The sequence below is a fragment of the Scomber scombrus genome, chromosome 16 (genome assembly GCF_963691925.1).
Source record: "Scomber scombrus chromosome 16, fScoSco1.1, whole genome shotgun sequence".
In the NCBI taxonomy this organism is placed as follows: Eukaryota; Metazoa; Chordata; class Actinopteri; order Scombriformes; family Scombridae; genus Scomber; species Scomber scombrus.
Genome location: NC_084985.1, coordinates 5150483 through 5169139, shown reverse-complemented (window position 1 = coordinate 5169139; position 18657 = coordinate 5150483). Strand labels below are relative to the sequence as shown.

At 35.6% G+C, this 18657-nt stretch overlaps 3 protein-coding genes across 3 annotated transcripts in view; 1 reads left to right on the top strand and 2 right to left on the bottom strand.

The window, feature by feature from the left end:
- Positions 1–3102: 3102 nt before the first annotated feature.
- tmem238a (transmembrane protein 238a) lies at positions 3103–5057 on the bottom strand. The gene is made up of 3 exons (XM_062436416.1): positions 4961–5057; positions 3377–3534; positions 3103–3266 (listed from the first exon to the last, which is right to left on the bottom strand). The coding sequence occupies exons 2-3, from the start codon at positions 3525–3527 to the stop codon at positions 3103–3105; spliced, it is 315 nt and encodes a 104-aa protein (XP_062292400.1). The 5' UTR covers positions 3528–3534; positions 4961–5057.
- A 460-nt stretch (positions 5058–5517) lies between these two features.
- LOC133996898 (coiled-coil domain-containing protein 106-like) lies at positions 5518–14012 on the top strand. Its single transcript, XM_062436414.1, has 7 exons — positions 5518–5557; positions 6835–6966; positions 10609–10823; positions 11461–11569; positions 11728–11928; positions 12746–12906; positions 13857–14012. Exons 1-7 carry the CDS (start codon positions 5518–5520, stop codon positions 14010–14012), a joined length of 1014 nt encoding a protein of 337 aa, XP_062292398.1.
- Positions 14013–15051: 1039 nt separating this feature from the next.
- The window catches only part of LOC133996487 (major histocompatibility complex class I-related gene protein-like), a 70859-nt gene continuing 67253 nt past the window's right edge, over positions 15052–18657 (bottom strand). The window contains exons 7-8 of the mRNA XM_062436073.1: positions 17699–17770; positions 15052–15909 (exon numbers count right to left, since the gene is read on the bottom strand). Coding sequence (XP_062292057.1) covers positions 15845–15909; positions 17699–17770 — 137 coding nt within the window. The 3' untranslated portion in view covers positions 15052–15844. The remainder of the gene's footprint in view (positions 15910–17698; positions 17771–18657) is intronic.

Sequence of the window (18657 nt, the reverse complement as noted above, 5' to 3'; positions counted from 1 at the left end):
CTCTCTCTCTCTCTCTCTCTCTCTCTCTCTCTCTCTCTCTCTCTAAAACGAGAGAGAGAGAGAGAGCTTGAGGAGCCGTTGAAGTGATGCTCAACTTCAACGTCATCCTCTGTCTGCCATCCAGGTCTGTCTTATTTTAGAAGGGGATTTTCCCTCCAGGCTGGAGACTGGATTTATTGGATTAGCAGTTTTCTTCCCTGCACTCTGGAGACAAATGTTTCTCTCTTACAATCCCACCTTCGACCTAAAACCTGGTTTAATGTAAGTTCCTGGAAAGGGAATCCTTTGATTGAACGGAGGGGGGGGGGTTAATATGGAGAAACAGAAGGAGAGAGAGAGAGAGAGAGAGAGAGAGAGAGAGAGAGAGAGAGAAGCAGGGAAGACGGTGGTGGTAGGCAGTGTAAATAGGATTTGGCAATACAGGGAATGGAAAATCAGTGGCTACCAGAAAGTGGCTGCTAAGTACTATCAAATCTCTTTGATCTGAGCTTGAGGAGCCTGTTCCCAGAAATGGAAAGTTTAATCTAGGCACACTAATGATATCATGTTAGTATAGATACTTGTGGAGGGAGTAGAGGGAGATCAGATCAGCAGTGGTTCACAGGGAAAATTCATGTTTTGAAGCAACATCACCTGTTGTTTGCATTGGAGTGAGTTCGAAAGCTACTAAACTCCTCACTTAAAATCTTATGATGGAGAAATAATTTTTAAAAATGACCACCAGCACACTTATTAGAGGGCCTAAATTTAGCAATTGAGACCATGATGACTCATTAGAAATAAAGATTGACTTAGTATTTCTGGAGAGAAGTTGATGCCTTTTGAATTGGAGTCTGTCCAGCAGCCATCGGTGGCGCTTTAAGGTGTTTCTACTTTGGTTTCAGACTTGAACTGTCGTAGTTGCTGCTTGGTAATTACTATGGCCGGGAATAGCAGGTCAATACTGTCTGATCAGTCGGGCTTTTCTTCATATTGAAAATGTGTGCTTTAAGATTTCATGATGACGTGTAGATGAGGTGAAACAAAAGGCTGACACCTTCAGTCATTTGTCCAAACTAGCAAATATATTTTAGGGCTGACTTCATCAACAAGACGACACAACAGGCCACTTGCCTTCTGTCACATACACTTAGAAATACCTATAATACTGTTTAACAACAACAACAACAACAACAAGAGCAGGGGAAAATAATTGTACTCATAATCTGATTACTGGTTGTGCAGACACAGTCTTCACGTTAAGTTAAGATGAGTTCACTGAGTGGCTGGGAGGGGAGGGGGTTATAACCTGAACGCAACCCCTGAGTACAGACCACACATACAGGTAGTGGCACTTAACTGTTTGCTTTAAGCCAGGTCTAATCCATTTTTTAATCCTTTGTTTTCCCACATGGCAGGGGCTTAACATATCAGGGTATCTCAGGTACAGTACACTCTGGTGAACTGTCAGACCCAAAAAAACTAATCTACTTTCAAACATCCTCCTGTGATGAACCTTTAAGGTGTTATGTCATTTTTGTGCCTATTTTAACTGCAGTCGCAATTAATGGCACCGAATCAAGAGGAAGATATCCACTCACTCAAGTGTGTGCAACAAGTCATTCCTGATGTCAGCTCTCACTCAGTCGTCAGTCTCACATAAATGCTGAATAAATTTAGATTAGATAGATTATAGCTACCATGAGGCATATTAAATTAATGATGAAATACCATTAGAAATATTTGTAATAAATCTCATACAAAAAGTAAGATTAACAAACTGTCCCAGCGTCCGAACAAACAACAGTTTAAAAAGATTTTTTCTTAATCACCATTTTTCTGACTGTTGTTTTACAGTTCCTATACTTGATCTAATGATTTGTTTGGGGATTAAGTGGTTAATTACTGTAATTACTGTAACAATGAGTTATCGTTACTGTGTAACCTCCAGACATGGGCGTCTTCAGCATCAAAGTGAGAAGTGAGTCAGTGTAGACGAGTCGTGTGAGAGAAGGGAAGGTGAGGTGGAAATTTCCTCCTGGTGGAAGGAAAGATTTCCGCTGCTATGTCAGTTTTTCTTTTAACGTTCTGCTTTTTTACTGATGTCTTCATCATCATGAGTTCAAGAGGAGTTCAGATGTCATTGAGCATTTTTGTTGCAACATACATAAAACAGTATACTGCAAGGTTAGCCTGTATATACACTCTTTACTTTATATTTAATGTCTGCTCTATCTTTGTTTAAAAGGACAGAGATGCATGGATGGTCTAAAGATGTTGTCGTAATGCCTGCTGGACACCAGCAGAGGTCAGTACAGGTTTAACATTACATTATGCCTCTTCATGAAGATAAAATAGGATCAAGACTTAATTAAAGAATATATGTTTATAAAATGTGTGTCTAATCTAGAATCTACATGAATGGTTTCATAAACATTTCAAATTAAAATGTAAATGCACCGGAATTAGCTAGAATAGCTAGTTTTCATCCGTTGTCCCTTGGCAGGTCAACAAATTATAGGATAAAATAATACTGTAGCAGTCTATATTTCTAGTAGTAAGGTAATACGTACTTTATTAGTCTTGAAGGGAAATTTACATGTGATTACAATAACAAAGGCCATGTACGGTGATATGTTCTATGTGTTTTTATCTCTATAATGTTATCCTGTTACTTTGAACATGTGCATTAACATCTATTGTATCACTGGTGATTATTGAATTAATACCAGCAAATAAAACTGTCACTCATTTACTGTTGTTTGACCAATTGAGTGAAACTGTTTTTAACATTTAGTAAGTATGAAGGTGAATTTTTAGACAAGGACATTACGCCTGGTTGTGATTATAGAGCTTAAGTTTTATATAAGATATGATATAAAATTAGATAAATATAAAAATGCTTTTATTGAACTCTAACATGAGACCACAGCTTCACTGAATGATACAGACATCGAAAACACAATAAAACAAATGATGATAAGAACAGCATTATGACAGGATGTAACAGAGCAGCAGGTTTAAATCTACAATCAAATGTTTCTGAGTTGCTTGTAACACTGAGTGTTTTATGTCTAACATTAATACTGACAAACACACATCACCAGACTACTTTTAGGATTCTTAGTGGTGGCCTCGGTAGGTGCGGATCTTGCGGCTGAGGTTGAGAGCCAGCCGGTCGACGGCGCTGCTGATGTGTCCCAGCTCCTTCCTGGACTTCAGGCCATCGATGTTTCCGCTGTACCACAGCACCCATCCGCCCAGCGACATCAGCACGAACAGGGCCCCTGCACAGAGATCACATCAGTCATTTATTATTAAACATTCATATCATCCCCATGTCTAGTTATGATCACACGCTGAGGTAGTGAGAGTTTCTTTGGCTCGACGAACATACCTGTATAGACCAGCAAGTCTCCAAAGTCTTGACCTTTCATCTCCATAGGGGCGAAGACTCCCACCAGCAGGGCGGTTCCACCCACTAAATCCATAAACACAGCAAAGGCCAGAGCCAGTTTACAGTGGGACAGTCTACTACACAGGCCCATGATGAAACTGGTAGGTAGGGAAGAGAAGAAAGAAGGTCATTATCTGTTCATCAAGGAACACATGGCAAGGCAAGGCAAGGCAAGGCAGTTTTATTTATATAGCGCATTTCATACACAGTGGCAACTCAATGTGCTTTGAAACCTGCAGCTGCTTAATAGTCTGATTTATAAAAGGATTTACATTATGATTCCATCAACTACTTCTATAAAATGCATTATCTTGTTTTATAGAGCCCCTAATACATGCTTTAATGTCCATCATATTTAAGTATAAAACTACAAGGGACACCTACAGTTTTGAGCCTTTCTGGTGAATATTTTAGTGTAAAATGCTTTAGTAGGACAACTTGTGAAATACTGTTAAGAATATTTTTATAACTAGGCCTACTTGTATATTACATTTATTTTACACATACTGTAAAAACTTGAGTATAAATATGCAGTACACTATTTGTATGTGTATATCCTTGTGCCTGTATAGTTTGTCGTTTTTAATATTTTGAAATATTATTGATATCTTTGGGAAAAACATTGTCTATGTGTGGAGTATGGTGGAGGCTACAACTGACAATTAAAACAATCCTTGAAAAACTGATCATGTTATATGGGTTAAATAGATCAGACGGATAGTTGTAATAAATGAAAAAATATCCAAATGTACCCAAATATCAGCTGCAAAAATCATATAATGTTAATAAAAGGTTTTTATTTATATAGCACTCATCAAAAAGAAGGAAAAGCAAGAAAAAAAGGCAATAACAAATGACATGCATATGCCAGATTAAAAATATAATTATAGGAAGTCAGTTTTCAACAGCAACTATAAAGAAAATACTGATTTTTGCAAGCTGATTACTTCCATTAATATTCCAATAATCAGTGCAGCAAATGGCAGCTTCAACCTAAAATCTGCTCATCTTTCAGTTGAACTATTCCTTTGAAAACAAATCAATTTAGTAAGCACATATTAAGGAATGAAGACAGGATTTGTGGATAAAAAAACACTTGGCAACTGGACGAAATAGAGGATGGATTGGTATGACTCTTACATACTTATTTATAACCAATAATTATGCATGATTCTGTGAAAAAGTACAGTTTACTTATTGTATTTAATGTATGTAGTAATTGCAGAACATTTGTGAGTACATCTGCCCATGCACAAAGTACTTTGTACTTAGATTTTTGGGTAAATATGGTTAAATATGGACTCTATAATCATACATTTCAATGCAGATTTAGATTTAGTTTGGATTTCATTGATCAGTGTCTCAACAAAGCCTGGATGTAAAAGTTAGATCTTGTTTAGCTTCATGCAGACAAAAGCAGACTTCAGATCCAGACAAAGTAAAGACTGATTTCGACAAAACATCTGCAACAAACTTCAAAATAAAACTTAACTTCACATCAATAAAACATCTACGTTCACTTACTTGTTATTGTGATTCAGTTCTGCGGCATGAAAATCTTTATTTCACGTGATTTTCAAAGTTAAAAGTTGATCCTCTCCTTCCGCGTTCACCTTCTAGGTATCGTGCCGCCACCTACCTTTACCTGTGCGCCGCCCACAGGTGACACACATCCGGTTGCAGGTTGGGACGCATTCCAACACTTTCTCCTCACCAGCTTTCACATGTCAAATGAGTAGAAACGCTCATATCCCTGCAGGGAATCACATAAGAATCGCTGCAGAGTTAGAAAAACAAGCTATTTGAGGTGTTGAAGCATGCGAATGGATCCTATAAGTATTTTGGGACAGGTGAGGTGCGCAGAGCTCTTGTGCGCATGTGTGAACTGACCCCACCTGTTGAAGCTACTTATAATCAGGTAATTGCTGGCGGGCAGTGAGCTCGGTGGCTGCTGCAGATGCTTTCAGGTCGTATTACAGAAGTATAACTGAACACAGAGAGACTGCAGACAAATAATAACGAGTTTCTGACCACATATTTAATTATTATTCATCAGTTTATGTGACAAGAGAGTTTCAGCCATGAATCCTCCAACAAGCAGAGATGAAACAAACCCGCCAGGTAACAGCAAATGGCGTATCCACTGTGCAACTAACGTGTAATGTTTTCTTGCTTTTATTCTCTTATGAAGCATTTTGTAGCCCACGTTGTGAAAAGCACGTTGTGCTATGTAAATAAAACATTACTTACTTACTTATAAAATAATTAAATACTTTTTTTTTTTTTAAATAAATAAGCAGCTGGAGGGTTTAATTGAAGTTTTAGTCACCAAAAAGCTTTTGGACTTGTAATTTAATTAGTTTTAATAATTAAAATAAGTTAACTAGTTTCTTTCTTGCTTTTAATCTTTTATTCTCTTATGAAGCACGTTGTTACTAAGGTTGTAAAATATGCTATATTAATACAATTTGACTTACTTACTTACCAAATAATTAAATGAATAATTAATTTAAAAACAAGTAAGCAGCTGCAAGCATTGATTGAAGTTTTAGTCACCAATAAAATAGCTCTTGGACTGGATAATAATGTTTTTTTGTTTTAAAAATGGCTGCAAATAATTAGAAACAGACATTTCTGGAAGTGTCCTCTTTTAAATAACTTTTTAAACAGATGTTTCTACTTGAACTGACACCTAAATATGTCTCATTTGGTTTTATACTGTGTTTAATGATAGCTTTTCTGAAAGTGTTATTCTTGTAACTTAATCATTGTTTCTTTCTTGCTTTTAATCTTTTATTCTCTTTTGAAGCACTTTGTAACCTAGGTTGTGAAATGTGCTATATAAATACAATTTAACTTACTTACCACTTTCTTTTATTAAATAAGCAGCTGTAGGGTGAGTATCCTCTTTTAAATAGCTTTTTTTAAACAGATGTTTCTAATTGAACTGACCCCTAAATATGTCTCATTTGGTTTAATACTGTGTTCAATGATAGATTTTCTGTTATAAGTGTTATTCTTGTAACTTAGTTATTGACTGTTTTTAAATGTGTTGCATGAATATTAAAGCTGCTTATCAATTATTCAATTAACGGAAAATTAATGGGCAATGATTTTGATAATTATTTAAGCCAAAGAGGCTCAACAGTAGCTCAAATGTGAGGATTTGCGTTTTTTTCTGTTTCATTTAGTTCCAAATTGAGTATATCTGGGTTTTAGACTGTTGGTTGAACACATTTACAACTTGATGTCACTTCATAAGCTCTTGTAAAGAGCATTTAAAAAAATATTTTAAAACATGTTACAGGCTAAAAGAATCATTGATTTATTGAGAACAGAACTAAAATAAGACTTGTTTTGCATAATATTATGTTTCTATTGTCTTCTTTATGTGTTAGAGCACTACATGCCCCACTCTGCAGCAGGAGGAGGAGGGGTAGGGTATCTGGATGCCTATGAGGTCTCTTTTGCCCCAGAAGAGAGTATTGACAGACCGCCTGCCTATCACATGAACCAGCAGATGATGGATGGTATGCCACATCTACTACTCATGTTCACTTTTATAATGTAGCAGTAACACACTCTGCTGTGGTGGTTTCAGTGTGATTTGTTTTGCTTGCTGTCATTATTCCTCCAGTTCACTCTGGACATTAAAAGATCCCATTCAAATGTGCCTTTAATGTCACTTAAAAGTAGATGTGAAGCTTCCATTGAGTTTCATCAGTCTGAGTCATATCAAGTGATATCTGACACAAACGTCTTTTTAGTATGAAATTCCCTCTTTGTGTTTCCCTGAAGAGCTGTGGTGGAAGTATAGTAACAAAAAGAGGGACTTTGATACTAAAAACACTGTAAAGTTGAAAGTTATCTACTTGATTTGACTCATTTGGACGGCTGAAGCTTCATACAGTATTAGCTTCAAATCAACTTTTAAATACATTTTTACACAGAATGAGGACTGTGGATTTTGTCCTCCATCAGTTACATTGTTAGTGCATTATGAAGGGATCTTCTAATAGTCGGTATGAACAGGATGAATGATTACAGCAAGAAAAACATCTTTCACTGTTCATATGGACAATTGTGAAGCTGTTTTTAACACTTTATTCACGACTGAGATCCAAAGTGTTATCGGCAGCTTCAAGTCACTTTTACTGTTGTTTTTCTCAGTAATTGTAATGATCATGACGGTGTTTGATAATATCGGATCAAATCTAACATTTACGAGTTTTTAATGAGTAGAAAAACTCACTTCCAGTTTTAAGTGGAGGAAAATGTGCTCTGGCTCATTTTTTCTTACAGATGTGCACACTTATCTCAAATTTAAAAAATCATATTTATTCCTTTTTATTTCCATTTCTCATGTGTTGTTTGTGCCATTTTCACGGTTTCATTTATTATACACCCAATTATTATTATTTTTATTTTTTTATATATATATATATATATATACATATATATACAATCACAATTTAGTGGTTAAATTATATAATTTAACCTCTAAATTTTGATTGTAAAGTTATATTTTTTCTTGCTCAGAATGGAAAGGATATACATATTTACGGATAAAATAAATATATTAATACACAGTAAACGGACTCAGCGGCCCTGCAGGTAAACGAGGGTCTTTGTCTCCATCGTGTGGACAAACTGAGAACTATAACAAAAGCCATCATGGCAGCCACAAGACTTATTATTATTATTAGTAGTAGTAGTAGTAGTAGTAGTAGTATGTAAATATATATAGTAGTATCATAATAAACATTATTATTATTATTTTAATATTTAGTAATCATTAAAATGAGGAGTATATAAATATTTATAAATATATTAATAAACAGTAAACGGACTCAGCGCCCCTGCAGGTAAACGCTGTCTTTGGCGCAATCGCGTGGACAAACTGAGAACTACAATGAAAGCCATCAAAGCAGCCACAAGACTTATTATTATTAGTAGTAGTAGTAGTACTAGTAGTAGTAGTAGTATCATAATAAACATTATTATTATTTTAATATTTAGTAATAATTAAAATGAGGAGTATATAAATATTTATAAATATATTAATATACAGTAAACGGACTCAGCGCCCCTGCAGGTAAACGCTGTCTTTGGCGCCATCGCGTGGACAAACTGAGAACTACAACAAAAGCCATCATGGCAGCCACAAGACTTATTAGTAGTAGTAGTAGTAGTACTACTACTAGTAGTAGCAGTAGTAGTATCATAATAAACATTATTATTATTATTTTAATATTTAGTAATAATTAAAATGAGGAGTATATAAATATTTATAAATATATTAATATACAGTACACGGACTCAGCGCCCCTGCAGGTAAACACTGTCTTTGGCGCAATCGCGTGGACAAACTGAGAACTACAATGAAAGCCATCAAAGCAGCCACAAGACTTATTATTATTAGTAGTAGTAGTAGTACTAGTAGTAGTAGTAGTATCATAATAAACATTATTATTATTTTAATATTTAGTAATAATTAAAATGAGGAGTATATAAATATTTATAAATATATTAATATACAGTAAACGGACTCAGCGCCCCTGCAGGTAAACGCTGTCTTTGGCGCCATCGCGTGGACAAACTGAGAACTACAACAAAAGCCATCATGGCAGCCACAAGACTTATTAGTAGTAGTAGTAGTAGTACTACTACTAGTAGTAGCAGTAGTAGTATCATAATAAACATTATTATTATTATTTTAATATTTAGTAATAATTAAAATGAGGAGTATATAAATATTTATAAATATATTAATATACAGTACACGGACTCAGCGCCCCTGCAGGTAAACACTGTCTTTGGCGCCATCGCGTGGACAAACTGAGAATTACAACAAAAATAAAAACTGATGGCGGCCACCAGACTTATCATTATTAAAATAAAAATAGTAATTAACTCATATTACGAAATAATAATAATACAAATAATTAAAATATATATATATATATATATATATATATATATATATATATATATATATATATATATATATATATATATATATATATATATATATATATATATATATATATATTTAAAATGTACATATATGTATACATATATATTTACATACATAGTTTCAGCCTATTTCTTTTTATTCTTGTTTTAAGTAGATTTATTATTAAGGATCATTATTTTTATTATTACCAATATTATTAATAATAATAATAATAATGATAATTTTGTAATGATAACATGTTTTCATTTGTTATACACAATAAACAGCTTTCTGTATTCTTTTTAAATTAATTACACTTTTATAATAATTATTATCCATCAGCCATTAGTTTTTATTTTTGTTATAGTTCTCAGTTTGTCCACACGATGGCGCCAAAGACCTGTGTTTACCTGCAGGGCCGCTGAGTCCGTTTTTTTATTTATTATTAAAAAAAAAAGTATTATATTTATAAATATTTATATACTGCTCATTTTATTCATTACTAAATAATAATTTGTATTATTATGATGCTACTACTACCACTAATAATAATAATAATAATAATGATAATAATATGATAAGTCTTGTGGCTGCCATGACGTTTGTTCTCAGTTTGTCCACACGATGGCGCCAAAGACCAGTGTTTACCTGCATTGTCGCTGAGTGTGTTTACTGTATATTAATATATTTATTATACTAATAAATACTGACTTTACAAAAATATATATATAAATATAAATATATATATTCTGGCAGATTTAGTTTAATTCTGGTTTATATTTATTATTATTAGTAGTAGTAGTAGTAGTAGCAGCAGTAGTAGAATAATAAATGTGAATAAAAATAAGATATAAAGTCCACAATACACCTGAACTCAGTTGGTAACTAATTAAAAGATTATAAGATGTATATTGTATTGTTATGTAAAAGCCTACATAGCCTACATACCCCAAACTATTTTTTAAATATCATTAGGAGGAATGATTAAAGCAAGAAAAATAGGTTGAAGTGTTCATTTAGGATCCTGATACACACATGTCATTTAAATATAATTAACTTTGAGTGTATTTACAGGCTATATTGAAGCTCAAGATGGAAGTGTTTTCTATTAAGTCTACTGTATTATCTTTCACAAATTGATATTCTTGATAAGTTTCCTTCACCTTTCTTTTCTCCTCCATGTTTATTAACTTCCCTCTCTTCTCCTCCCCTGCAGTGCCCGTGGTGCAGGAGTCTCCTCACTCTCAGTACAGTCCTTTCATCCTGGTCTCTAACCTGCGAGCTCACCTGTACGTCGCTCTGGAGAAGAACACCTGGCTGCAGAAGCACATTGAGGAGCTGGAGGAGGAGCGCAACTTCCTGCGCTGTCAGTTGGATCGCCTCATCATGGGCGTGAGGACTCAGGAGGGTGAGACATCAGGAAACACATCTGCCTTCCATTTTATGTTACACCCTTAAAGGACTTTGCTGGTTTTCTATGAGCCACACTGTTGCACTGAGTGACATGTTCCTTTACCATGAAGATTACAGTCTTTGTATTACACTCTAAATTTCTCAAAGAACCTCAGTACAAAGTCAAGAAGTTGTGATATTTACAATTTCGTATTTGTTTACAATAAGAAAAAAGATAAATAAATTAGTAGCTATAGACAAAAATCCAAATTAAGAGACAGAAATGAAAAATGTTTTTCTTTTTTTTTATCCGATTTGTCTCTTTGCTACTCATCTAGTATTTAGAGTTTATCATTTTTACTTTCTTATCTTGTCTTACTTTGTTATGGAGTCCTGGGGGGCCCAGAAAAAAATGTGTCCTCTTAATAATTTGTGTGCATGGATTACCCAATTATTGTTCTTGATTTATTTTGCCCGTGCAATTCTTGTAGAGGACACCAAACACATTCAGTCAGCCAGAAGCTTGAAGAAAGCAATGTAGAAGGAATTTACCCTGAAACATTAGTTACCTTTATTTAAATGCTTGATTTACAAATAAATTTCATTATTATTATTATTGTTATGATGTACAGTGACGGAGTGGTGTGGAGACCCCCAGCATGGTGTGAATGTCCAGCCGGTCATCACTCCCTCCCCTCCCTCACCTATGACCACCAGGTCAGGAATGACCCTCAAACGCCTGCAGGGACCAGGACCTCGGACCCGCCGCAGCACCGCCATCCCTGGTGAGGAAGCTCCTGACACACAAATTACCATCTTTAATATGTCACATTTATTTAAATAATTCTGTCGCTGCAGGTTTCAAATAGTGTAAAATAAAATGGAGACACATGAAACATGACAGATTTAGGGTTTACTTGTACTCAACTTTTCACATCTGCAGTCAAGCAGGAGTATCACCTCGAGGAGGATAAGTACTACACCGAGGACGAGTATGTGGAGGAAGAGGAGGAGGAAGACGAAGAGGAGGACTCGGCAGTGGAGGCAGGGTCAAAGAAGAAGGGGCGAGGACGAGCCAAAGGAGAGCCGAGGATGAAGATGAGGAGGATCTTCAGGATCACCCATGGGAGGGAGAGGCAGAGAGGTGAGAGTCATGTGACACACCTCCTCCTATATACAGCGTTTGTTTCTCCTTTACAGACAACATATATGCACACAGAGTTAACGGAAAGATGTGAATCTTTGCAAACTAAAAGTGGTTAAATTCAGACTAATTTAGTAGAGCTGCAACATACGATTATTTTCAATATCTATTAATCAGACAATCTGTTTCTCATTTAGTCATTTTGTCTTTAAAACGGCAGAAAATGGTAAAAAAAAAAAAAAATTCACAAATCTTAAAATGCAACTTAAAATATCTTCACAATTCAAAGATATTCAGTTTACTGTCATAGTAGACTTAAGAAACCAGAAACCAGAGACTGCAGATGGAAATATACTAATGGTTAAATCTGACTTAGATCATCATTTTCTCATTGTGAGATTAATGTCTTTGAGCATGGTCCTTGTTTAATAAAGACTAAAGACTAAAATATTCACATTTAAGAAGCTGGAACCAGACAATAATAGCTCTTAATAAATAGCTGGCGATGACTTTTCTGTAGATCAGTTAATTGATACGTCGACTAATTGTTGCAGCTCTAAAATAAACTGTTCAATCTGAATAAATATTTATGTTACACTCAAGAAAAAATGAAGCTGTCCTTTGAAGGAAAAAAAGGTTGAGAGGCTTTTTTAATTACATAAGATACCTGTTTAATTATTTGACTTACATCTGAAAAATCTAGAAAACAACTGATTATTTAGCAACAACCACAACTGTGTTAATTTGTCTGTAAGCCTCTCTCTCTCTGTCTCATCTCCCATATCTTTCTCCTGTTTTGTCATCTCTCCCTTCTCAGTCAAAGACCCAGACGGTGTTCTGATTCGTTACAAGAAGATCCTGACTACCTACCAGCGAGTGAGGAGCATGTCCCGAGCCTTCCAGATCCACGGAGTCGACCGAAACACGATGGCCTCCACGTCCCCGATCGCTGAGCTGCTTCTGGTGGCGCCAGAGAAGGTCTGAAATCAAGTCTGTTCATGATAGTTCATGTGTATCTGGTAGCAGTGATGTGCGGTACATGAAAATAAAATTTAAGATGAATGTTTTTAGACATTATAGATCAGCAGCCAATAACACTTAAAGGAAATGCACTGTTTGTACATTCCCATGTGTGTTAGATCTGCTGATAAAAGGCAGCTCTATTGTTATTTAATTTTAACTCCATGGCTATAACTAATGCTCATGATTTTTTAGTATCAGTTGATCCGCTGATTATTTTCTCGATTAATTATGTAGTCATTGAAATGTTAAAGAAATAGTGAAAAAATGGTGTTCATATTTCCCTGGAAGTCTTTAGTTTGCTTGTTTTGTCTGATTAATAGTTCAAAACCTGAAGATATAAAATTAACTGTCAAATATGACAAAGAAATACAGGAAATCATCACACATGAGAAGCCAGAAACAGGAAATGTTTGGTATTTTTTCTTTAAAAATGACTTAAACAGTTACTACAATAGTTTTCTGTTAATCAACAAATCGATTAACCAATTAATCGTTGCATTTAGAGAAGACTTGAAATGTGTTAATTATTCTCTGGTGGATACTAAATGAAAAGAGGATTGCATCAAATGTAGCCAGAAGCTAATTTCCATGTGTAAGAATTGTAAAGCATTATTCACTTTAAACTGATTCAGAGTGACTCATGGTTGATGCAGCAGATAAATAAGGGTTGCAGTTTGTTGAGGCTCTGGAGAAAGTGAAGTTTGCTGTTTTCAAACAGTTTTAACAGTTAACAGTATATAACAGTTTTAAAATGCAGCAATAATGGTCTTCAGATAAAAATCAAAAAGGTCAAGTCCAGAAGAAAACTATTGAAAATTACATACTTTTTAAATCACTTCTTAAGGTTTCTCTCTTCTGCTTTTCCCCAAATTATTTTCCACATTGATGCCCTGATGTTTCTGCAGGTGGCGGAGGTCGGGGAGTTCGAGGCGTCTAAGGAGAAGCTCTTAGATTACGCCAGGCGCTGCTACAAGACGATGGACGAGCCGACGCACGGTAAAGTCCAGACCATGAAGAAGACTCACAAGCTGCTGCCGATCTCCTACAGATTCAGGAACTGAAGAGGAGAATAAAGGTTATGTTTGTTGGGTGGTTCTCACACCTAACATATCGTGTTGAGGCTTTGGTTGTTATCCAAAGATGATATTTTTTCATTGTTTGGATATAAGAAGAAAATATTAGAAAACCAAAGATTATATAGTTTGAATATATTTGTTATTGTTTTTTCGGCTCTAGTAAAGTTCAGACAGCGTTTTTTATACTGTAGGTTGAAGTTACTTGTGGTCACTTCCTGCTTTACCTCAGGAAGAAAACTGATTTATTTTCTGTGCTTGAAACAAAAGTTTATCAGGTATTCAAATAGTGAATGAAGGACAGTCTTTCATTTATAGAGGTATACTTTTGGTTTTAGTTTGTGACAGATCCCAGGTGATTGTTTAGTGAAACAAGTGGCCTTGATTAGTTTCACCTTTTGTTTTCTATGTGATAACAGAAAAATATTTATTTTCTTTATTTATTTTGACAGTATTTTACAGTTGTTTACACAGTATTAACATTTGATTTGTATTATTGAAACAGCATGTGTGTGTGTGTTTAAATATCTAATACCTAAGCTACATATTTTATTCATGTTGGTCACATGAATGTATTTATTTTGAATGATATGATAACAGAAAGTTTGAAATGTCACTAAATGCAAGAAAGTAAATAACTTCAAATGAAAAATCATTTTTTGGAGTTTTTTGTACAGTAAGAAAACTATTGATGAGAACTGGAGAAATATCCTGAGAGATGAAGTGTCATCAGTTGCCAGGCAGAACTCAGTGCAACATATTTGTCTTTAAGGGGAAAACTGAAACACCACCCTGGACCAGATGTGTGCAGTGTGAAAAATTGATCTGAGATCTGCCTTAAGTCTTATAATATTGATCAAATACAAACTATACACACATTTTTACAACAGATGAACATTTTTTTACTAAGCCTATACACCTGCAAGAATATACAGGTTTGTGATAATACTGAATAATCAGGTAATATTCATTTTACTGTAACTAGTAACATATGAGAAAGAGACAGACTTTTGGAATTTTAGAGACTTTATTAAAAACCACACAGAAAATACAAAAGGACTCAAACAGTAGTGCAACAGAAAATTATATTAGCTTTTTTTCTGATTACTTAGGCACTATCTTTGAAACTATAGGCTGTTTTTGCAAAACTCTATACTCTATCAAGACCAAACCTTACACCAAACCAGCAAAACATTATACATCTCTTGCAAAAACAAATTATTATTCTATACTTATTTGTTTGAGAGAGAAAAAAGTGTTTTCACATGTGTCGATGTGGAAAGGCAACTGGCAAGTTTGGCACGTGGTAAATGCACTGGCTACAAGATAGTGCCTCAAGAATTGGTTAATGTTTAAGCATTCCGGGAAAAAATGTAATTTATGTATTCCAGCATAGGAATTGATTTAGAGCATTGCTACTGAATGTCTACATGTTTACAGAAAGTTAACAAACTTAATTTAAAACATTACAATATTTAAAATATATATATATTTTATAATGTAAGCAACACTAGTTTTTATCAAGTTTATCATAAGTTAGTGTTGTGGAAACTATATCTATACCATGTCCTGCCCATGCCAAAGATTTCAATTCACAGGCTTTATTTATATAGCGCATTCTTTACATAAAACAAACATTTAACAGTAACAATTAGACACAAAAAACATACAATTAAAAAAAATATATATAAAAACAAAGTACAGAAAAATAGAAAGAGAAAATACTAGAATAGAGCATTAAATATTGATTTTCTTTAAAATCATTAAAAGGGACATACAGTGCAAATAAAAAAATTAAATTTAAAGTGCTTTGAAAGAGCTCACTCATAAGCACAGGAGAAGAGAAATGTTTTTAACCTGGGTTTAAAAATGTTCACAGTTGGGGCTGAAAAGGAAGAGGAAATGAAAGGAAACGGAGTTCTGTGCAGAAAAAGAGAGACTGACCAGCACACACCCAGGTGAACATTATATACAAAGATAAGCAGAGCTACAGAAGTCAAAACACACACCCGTGTCTCCTGTTATTTTCCACAACCCCAGCTTGCTCGTCACCTCATTCTCCGCTCCCAAACTGTCCCTGTTCTCCTGCATTCTTACACCACATACCCTGCTTTTTAGCTGAATCTCTGCACTCTGCCTCCAACTCTTTCCCAGAAAAAGATCTTTGCAATATATATAATACCATAAAAGGAAAATATCTAAGTGTATGTGAGTAAATGAGTTGGGCAATAAGATAAAAAACAAAACAAAAAAAACCCCTGCAAATTCAGTTGATTAACAATTAAAGGGACACCCAACAAGCCCTTATGGGTTTAACTCAACACAACTCCTGTTGTGTGTGTGTGCATTATTTTACCAGGTAAAACCCACCACCAGAAGTATTCAACTATGGATATTGTGGATTTGTTTCACATAAACCTCGAAATGTTGTTTGTAACTTTTGTAACTTCTCTCCAGACTGGTGCAGAGCTGTGTATGTTAAGCACACCTGATTGTCTCTGTGCCCAACCACACTATGATTTCTGTCTATGCTACTGTCTCCACATAAGAAAATATAAATATGTCGAATGTCAAATGCACCAGTTTTTAAATTGGTTTTCAGTAATCCAATAATAATAATCACCTCCTAGTAGATTTACCAGATTTAAACTCTCCTACTGTTATTCTGAATTTATGACATTAATTATTAATAATTGTTTTATTCACAGTTCTCAGATGGACAGGAGAGTGTGGCATCTGTCTTCAGTGCTGCTTATTACTACTGGAGCGGAGGTCATCATCTTGTTCCACTTTTCACTTGTTTCAGTCTGGACAAATAAATAATCATTCAAATAAAGAGACAGAGCAAAACGTGTATTAAAAAAAGGGGAAATTAATCATTAATTCAGTCTACAGACAGCAATGTGCTACCTCAATGACACATGATGCTGCTTGTTTGAATCTGACATCATGTCATGGAGATAATGCAGTTCAAGCTGAGGCACAGTTATCAGAAAGTCTCTGTTGTGATGTGAGAGAGAGTTTTACCTAAACTTCCTGTAACAGTTTTGGGCTGTGAGTCCACAGTCAGAACTGCCCCAAACTGGCCCCAAAATATTTTTCCTCCCAAAAACATTCACTTCATAGGAAACAAACACTCTGAACTTTTTCATCACAGTTTGAGTGCATATACATTTGTGATTCCCTTCTTTGTTGCGGGCTCTGAGCCAGTTCGTTACAACAGATTAATCAATAATGAAAATAATCGTTAGTTGCATCCAGGCTCAAATGACCTCTACATGTTCCTATGTCAGTATCTTTCACAATTTCACTAAACTGAATCTTCAAATTTAATTATTTGTCTCACTTCAGAATTTACTGACAGTAGTTGCTGTAAACTTTGGTTCACTGAGAATCTGTGGTTGTGACTTTAAATGCAGGTGAATTAGGAATTAAAGCTAGTTCAACTTTTGCTCTCAATGTAAAACACTCTGGATAAGAGCTACAGTTTAAACATGTAAATACAATAAAAACATGTCCAAATTACCATGTGGAGGAAATTTAGTTGAAATTTTAAAAAAGCATTCATAGATAAACACTGCAAAAAAAAACAATGAAAAAACACTTGTAATTTCTAATAATGTGCATAAATCAGGTTTGATTTAAAGACTCACACTGACAGAGACATCAGTTACCTGTGATGAATGGAGTGTCACTGTTAGCACTTCCTGAAGAATTACCAGAACCAATTGATGTACTGTCCAAATCTAAAGAGAGAAAAATATAAATAATTATAACAACAATCCAATAAAGGACAAAATGGATATGACAGACAGATTGTTATAAATTGATCCCGGATCATCTAGCTATGCCTCCCCCATAGAGGACATGTTGGCCAGGTTTAGGAGTTCCTCAAAGTGTTCCTTCCACCGCCTGATAATATTCTCATATTCTTAGTTCTTCAACTCAGCAGAACACAGCATGGGAAAAAACCCTGCTTCCCCCTCCTGAGATGCCTGACGGTTTGCCATAACTTCTTCGAGGCCGTCCGATAGTCCTTCTCCATGATCTCACTGGTACCTATCTGGTAGCTATATGCTGCTTCTGGAGAACCCCGGGCCAGCCAGGACCTAAAGGCCACCAATGGGTTCTCCAGTTGCCACCCGACAGGCACCAATGACCTTCTGGCCACAACTCTGAGCAGCTGCCTCCACAACTGAGGTCTTGAACATGGTCCACTCGGACTTCATGTCCTCACCCTCCTCGGGAATTCAGGAGAAGTTCCTCCGGAGGTGGGAGTTGTAGACCTCACGGACGGGGGCCTCCGCCAGATGTTCCCAGTTCACCCTCACTACTCGTTTAGGCTTCCCAGGTCTGTTCGTCAGCCTTCCCTCTCCACCTGATCCAACTCACCACCAGGCAGTGATCAGTTGACAGCTCCGCTCCGCTCTTCACCAGAGTGTCCAAAACATAGCCTTCTTCGGGCTGTGTCTGACCGGGGCCGGCCACCAGGCGCTCACTGTCGAGCTCCCCTCCCAGGCCTGGCTCCAGGAGGGTGCCCCGGTTTCCCTTTTCCGGGCAAGGTTCCTGTAGCCCTGTGTTGCTGCTTCATCTGAGGTTATTTAAATCGTTCTTAGTCTGGCCCCTCACCTGG

Coding starts and splice junctions, on each gene's coding strand:
- tmem238a (XM_062436416.1), bottom strand. CDS start 3,527: ATGGGCCTGTGTAGTAGACTGTCCCACTGTAAACTGGCTCTGGCCTTT. Junction 3,267..3,376: donor AGACTTGCTGGTCTATACAG/GTATGTTCGTCG, acceptor ATCTCTGTGCAG/GGGCCCTGTTCGTGCTGATG.
- LOC133996898 (XM_062436414.1), top strand. CDS start 5,518: ATGAATCCTCCAACAAGCAGAGATGAAACAAACCCGCCAG. Junction 6,967..10,608: donor GAACCAGCAGATGATGGATG/GTATGCCACATC, acceptor CCTCCCCTGCAG/TGCCCGTGGTGCAGGAGTCT. Junction 10,824..11,460: donor AGACATCAGGAAACACATCT/GCCTTCCATTTT, acceptor GTGAATGTCCAG/CCGGTCATCACTCCCTCCCC.